General features: G+C 39.2%; 1 protein-coding gene across 1 annotated transcript; it reads right to left on the reverse strand.

Annotated features, from left to right (window-relative positions):
• Positions 1 to 126: 126 nt before the first annotated feature.
• Positions 127 to 5,577, reverse strand: CFAP97D1 (CFAP97 domain containing 1). The gene is made up of 5 exons (XM_027870327.1): positions 5,454 to 5,577; positions 4,135 to 4,205; positions 3,678 to 3,796; positions 1,062 to 1,185; positions 127 to 183 (listed from the first exon to the last, which is right to left on the reverse strand). The coding sequence occupies exons 1-5, from the start codon at positions 5,575 to 5,577 to the stop codon at positions 127 to 129; spliced, it is 495 nt and encodes a 164-aa protein (XP_027726128.1).
• Positions 5,578 to 6,418: the final 841 nt, after the last annotated feature.

Raw genomic sequence — 6,418 nt, forward strand, 5'->3', positions numbered from 1 at the left:
CAGAGGTGTCAGATAGGAGGTTGGCTTGCCCACATGGCCCACAACACTGGGTCAAATCAGAGCAAAATGGAATTGGATGTGAAAACTGTGGGCTTTACAGTAAAGAGGAAAGGGGCAGGAACATACCTAGTCCTTTTTGTAGAGAAGATATCTTGTGGTATTTCTTATATACTGCCTGGAATTCTTGAAGGAAAAAGGCAGAAATATTTATGTCAATGAACTAGCATTTACAATCTGATTTGATGTTGGTACGGAAATTGGACACACTAAGTCCTGGGTGGGTATGGCTTCCCTGGCTTCTTTCAAGTCCTGGCTGAAATTCCTTTTCCAGTCCGTCTCAATTCTAGTGCCTTCCCTCTGTTGATTCTTTCCTGTTAATCCTGTCTATAGCTTGTTTGTACATGGTTGTATATAGTTGTTTTCATGTTGTTCCCCTCTCCCCCATCCCCCACCCCTAATTAGACCGTGAGCTCTTCAAGAGCAGGGACTATCTTTTATCTGCCTTTGCCTTGGGCTTAGTACAGTGCCTGGCACGCAGTGGGTGCTAGGTTGTTTTTAAAGGGAAAACACCTTGTGATATTTCTCATGCACCACAGTTTTTCGTGGCATTAATAATCATGACATATGATAAGATGTACCACTGACATTACAGAGTTATGTTTTTGCAAATTGTAAAGCATTCCATTAAGGGGTGAAATTTATGATTGTGCTGTTACGCAGCAAGAAAAATACTAACTAATGAGTCTGGAGCTACATTTATCTCTTCTGTTTGCTTACACCTTCCCAGACCCACATTTTCTGTTCTGTCTTAAGTTAGAAGCATCAAGATAGGTGGTGAAGGAAGCTTCTGTTATTTGAAACTATCTGAAGCCATCCCAGAAAGTCCTTGTGGATGACTGGGTTTAGTTCTTTTTCTTCCCCTCTTTTTAGTGAACCTTTTCATTTCACTGACTGTTAAGTTCAGCTACATGGGAATCCTATTGAAGGTTTTCCTCACTTGGAATCTGGAAGAAATATGTATGTTTAAGAAAGTAAAATACATATAACTCTGCCCCACATGCCTGCCAGTCTATCTCTGATGCCCTTCGGTCATAGTGAGGTTTGCGATCTCCAAGTCTCCGAAGAATTCCTTGATTCTCCACAGTAATTCTCACTAATTCTCTGTTTCGAGTTTCTCTGTTCAAACTGGAGAAAAAGAAGAAGGAAAAAAAAACAACAACCACAAAACACCAACACTGGTGAAAAACAAAAACAACAACGAAATTCTTATTGGGTTGGGCTGAGGTATCAGGAGTTAAGAAATTTGAAATTTCTGGGTGGGATGGCCTTAAAAGAGTTCACCTGCTATTTTTGTTTGTGACCTCTGCATACTCATTAGATTAGAAAGATTACTGAGGAATGTGTATGCCATGACGCCTTGCATTTAGATGACAGCGAAATTCTCTTCTTGGAAAACCATCAGCCAGCAACTGGGTACTTTGGTTGTACTTAAGGAGGCAGTGGTTGTGGTAGAAGAAGCCCTGGTTCTGGAGACAGAAATCCTGGCTTCTATAGCACATACAATAAATATGTTCAAAGATTTAGAGGTAGAAGGGAAACGTTCAACTCCCGACCCCCTTTTTCATAAGTGAGGAAACTGAGGCACTAGTCGAGTGAATTGCTCAGGGTCACAAACCTAGTAAGGGTACCTTCATGAAAACCTGAGCTGTCCAATTGTCTACCAGCACAATGCTTCAGGCTTTCAGATACTATTTATAACTTTTTCACTGCATTCCCATGTTTGTATAGAAAGCTCTCTGGTTTATATGATGCCCATGAGAGAAAATAAAAGGGTCCCTTTCCTTTGGCTGCTCTGCTCAGACCTGGGTTTACAATCTACCTCTGATAACCACCTGTGTGGCTTTACACAAGTCACTTAGCCTCCCTGGGCCTTAGTTTCTCCATCTGTGAAATGAGGAGATTGCACTAGATTGGCTTTTGAGGTCCCTTTCAGCCCTAGATCCATATCCTAGGAATCTCCTAATTGGAAGAAATATTAATTACCTCCTCTCGTGCACAAGGCCCTTTGCTAGACAGCAGGGGAGGAATAAATGATCCTTTATCTGTCCTTGAGGAGGTTATAATCTAAAGGGGTTAAGATGACCATACAAACAAGAGCCCAAGTAGCCATCTTGTGGTTGTGTATCTTTGCACATCCTGTCCCCTCCTTCACCACTGCCCCTTAGAATCCCTAGTTTCCTTCAAAGCTCAACTCAAATGCCACAATCCTATGTAAGATGTTTCCTGATTCCCTCCCCACTCCTATTCCCTTTCCTCAAAATTAGCTTGATTTTTTGGGTATATATTTTATGCACATATTGTACATGTACACATTATGTACATGTTTATAGGTGTTGTCTCCTTCAATAGAATGTAAGCTCCTTGGGGCAAGGGCCATTTCATTTATATCTTGACTTGACACATAGCAGGTGCTTAATCACTGCTCATTGACTGATTAATACCAGGCAGAACGTGATAAAAGAACTAAGTACTGTAGAGAAATTTGAGGAAGGAGGGATTTGTTTCTGCTGGGGGTAGAATGGGGTTGGTGATCAGGGAAGGAACCTTAAAGGTAAAAGAGGCAGCAGAGGTTAGGGGAGATGGTGGGAAGTACACTGATGTCAGTCAGAAGACATGGTAAAATGATGGGGTTGGACAAGACAGCCTTTTTAGTTCTAGGTCTGTGTTCCCATCATGTGTTCCCAGCTGTGTTACTTACTACCTGTGTATAGTGGATAGACTGCTAAGCCTGGAGTCAGGAAGACCTGCCTTCAAATCCAACATCAGACACTTACTAGTTGTGTGACCCTGGAACAAGTCACTAAACCCTGTTTGCCTCAGTTTCTTCATCTGTAAAATGAGCTGGAGAAGGAAATGGCAAATCACTCTAGTATCTTTGCTAAGAAAACTCCAAATGGGGTCATGCAGAGTGGGACACTACTGAAACTACTGAATGACCTGTGTGACCTTGGGAAGTAGCTTAGTTTTTCTTGGACCTCAGTTTCCTCATCTGTAAAATGAAGGGCAATGGTGTGGACTAGATGAGATGGTGTCTGAGGTCCTCTCTAGCTCTGAATCACAGAACTGAGTTCTATTTCAACAGGGAGAGATATGAAGGAAGAGAATTCCAAGCATAGGAGGTTGCCTGCCAATATGTACAGAGGAGTGCTGGGGTAAAATCGAGGTCTCTTAAATGCAAGGGAGGGCTAGTAAGTGTTTAATATCAACATGTTCTCTGAAAATGTACATAACACACTTTTAAGTTTAATCTGCATTCATATTTTCTCTATCACTTTCTTAAGTCTAGAGTTAGATAAAACAATAAATTAAGCCCTGAGGAGTAATGTTTGCCTGTTTCTAAGGTGTAAATGCTCACTCCTCTCCCCAAATTTAACAATCGGCTCTGGACCTAGTTCAACTCAAGCACAAGCTTGCTAAAATGCCAAACTGAAATAGATAAGGAGTCTCTTTCCTAAGCTGCAAAGAGTCTTGGTTAGGTTTATGCATTAGGAAGCTTGTTTTGGCAGTAGTGTGTTAATGAAGAGATATGGGAGGCAGGAGTCCTGAGAATTAAATGTCATTCTGGTATTCAGAGAAAAGAATCATGGCAGTGTTGGGAGGGAAAATGAGAATAATACCTCTTGGAAAAATATTCGTTCCAGCAATCCACTGTGGAGGGACCACGTTGAGCATCGGCAATTTTTTGACACAGTTGCTTGTTTTCATATTCGATTTTATTAATTCTTTTTTGTTCACCCTGGTAATAAAAATGTCACCATGATGGGGACGTCATTTCTGTGCCCAGGAGCTGAACTATATTCAGGAGAGACACATTTATTTATTCCTGTAGCAACAATTTGAATGGGAATTTGAGAGAAAGGCTCCTCTCATTTGAAAGAGGAAGTAACAGGGCTGGTTGAAAGGGAAATGAAAGTTGGGAAACATGGAGGGGAAGAATTTCAGGTAGGGACCATTAAAATGCTTTGGGGTTGGACAACTGGTGATTGGCAAAATTCTGGGTAATTGGTCCCTTTTAAGAGTTTAATATCTATCTCAGCTGATAGAAGAGATTCTGGAAGTAGTCAAATCACATACCTGTAATTTACTTAGTTTTAAAATGTGGTGTGTATGTGCCACTGGAGGTTTGGTATCAACTGCAGGCTTAGCTAGAGGAAAAGGATAAAATAAACTAATTTGTTGTGCCACAATTGTAATTACAAAACCTGAATAGACATATTGATCTCTTAAGTTAGCTAACCTATTTACATATCTATATCTATCATTTACATATCTTCCTTTCATATTTAGGAACAGTTTAAAGTTAGAATCAGATCAATTATATATATATATTATATTATATATGATTTTAAAATATATTTTATTCCCCCCATCACATGTTAATACAAATTTTTTAAACAGTTATTTTTTTAAAGTTCTGAGTTCCAAATTCTGTCCCTCCCTCTCCTCCTCCCTCCCTGAGCCAGTAAGCAATCAGATACAGGTTATACATGTGCAATCACGTAAAATATTTCCATATTAGTCATTTTGTACAAGAAGACTCCAACAGATCAATTATATTTAGAAGGCCAAACAGATTTAAGTTGGTTTGATTTCCCAAAGCAACGTTACTTAGATTGCATGTGCTTTGACAAGAATGGTAGAATCTATAAAAAGAAACCCTCCCACAGTAAACTTCTTTTTGGTGTTTATAAAACTGACTTTTTACACTTCTACCCCGCACAAATCTAGAAATAAAGGCACTGACATCTTCTTTTCTCTCTTTAACTTCCCTTCATTGAGGCCTCAGGCCCCATCATCTGTATGAAATGAACCCGGGAGTGGACATGTTAGGCCTTCATTGCTCCTTGACCAAATACAGGAGGGCTTGGTTAATAGCCTCCATTGCATTGTTTTTTTTTTAAATAAAAAGAATAATAAATAAAAGAATATTAAAATTTTAAAATTTTGAATTTAACAATCTCAAGAAACACAAACAGTATACAAATAGAAACAAAAAATAATTCTATATGAAATTAGGTACTGCTAGAGTTTTCCGAAAGTGTGTATTAAATTTAACAAGTAGTAATAAAATTGTCCCATGTCCCTTTTGAATTTATTTTTTGCTTTCTTTTGTATATTTTTAATGCTTTGTTGTTGTTTTTTTTTTTGCATCTCTGTTATTACCCACTTACTGCTATGTGCTCTCCTTCCTCCTCCCCCTCTCTCTTCCCCTTTCTCAAGTCCTTTCTTTTAGAGAGAAGCCCAGGCAAGTAAAATCAATTCATAAGCCACGTCTGAGAAGCCCTGTGACTTCTGAAGTCACGAACTGTTTTATTATTTTTTTAGCAACTCGCCAACGAGGACAGCACTTTTCAGCATCCTCGACATACCAACACCTTCTATCCCTTACATACCTATTTCCACTCTGTTCTTGTGAGACACGTGGTGTCCAACATCCAGTTTCTTCTTAAAGGTCGTGCTCTGTCTGTGATTAGCAACAATTGCAGGATATGCTAAGTATTCTAAGGAGCTGTTCATTTTCTTTCTAATCTCAGTTCAGAAATGAGGCACTTACATATTAACTCTGAGGTCTATTAACTTTACCCATTAATGACTGTCATAGTCAATCTGTTGTGACATCAGTGAAAAGCACAGCCAAGTTGCTAAGAAAGAGGGTTGCAAAACCCACAGAGCATGTTTGTGGTGGCTTGGGGTTACAGTATCCCATCACCTACCTCTCTGAGCTACTGTTTCCTGGCCTTCAAAATGGGGATGATAACAATTTATTCTCTTTTTGATGTCTATTTCACAGGTAGGTCTTGAGATAGTGAACTTTAAAGCTTTCTGTAAAGTTCCCTGCAGATCAGTGAACGCCATGATAAGAATGAGTGGTGACTGGTTCTTATTTACTGCTGATGTTACAGAGTTACGTTTTGTCAAGCAGGGTGGGAATAAGAGATCTCACAGAGTCTCACATTCATTTGTCCTATTTAGATGGGGAAAGGGAAGGAAAGAAAAGTATCTTCCTCTGTAGTTAAAAAGGGGGCTTTAAAAAAGAAAACCTTTAAATCATTATAATTTTTGTAAAATCCTTAGTAATTTGGAACACAACAAACCAGAATTCTCTCTTAGAATCAAGGGCCTTAGAAAGTGCTATTCTCTCAATAATGTGAAAAGGCTGGATTGAGATGAATAAACAATAGTTTAGCTCGATAGCTATTCACTCAATTTGGCTGGATGGTATATAGGGGAGACAACAGTAAAACTAGAAAGAGCCACATTGGGGTCATGGGGATGGGAGGGACAGAGAGGACTGGTAGTACTCAGATTATCTATCTATCTATCTATCTATCTATCTATCTATCTATCTATCTATCTA

The sequence above is a fragment of the Vombatus ursinus genome, unplaced genomic scaffold, assembly GCF_900497805.2.
Source record: "Vombatus ursinus unplaced genomic scaffold, bare-nosed wombat genome assembly UNPS02014797.1, whole genome shotgun sequence".
Lineage (NCBI taxonomy): Eukaryota > Metazoa > Chordata > Mammalia > Diprotodontia > Vombatidae > Vombatus > Vombatus ursinus.

Excerpts from the sequence above, each read along its gene's own strand:
- CFAP97D1 (XM_027870327.1), bottom strand. The coding sequence starts at position 5,577 with ATGAACAGCTCCTTAGAATACTTAGCATATCCTGCAATTGTTGCTAAT. Across the intron at positions 3,797-4,134 it reads TAAAACTAAGTAAATTACAG|GGTGAACAAAAAAGAATTAA; the intron begins GTATGTGATTTG and ends TTTTATTACCAG. Across the intron at positions 184-1,061 it reads CATCAGAGATAGACTGGCAG|AATTCCAGGCAGTATATAAG; the intron begins GCATGTGGGGCA and ends TTTTCCTTCAAG.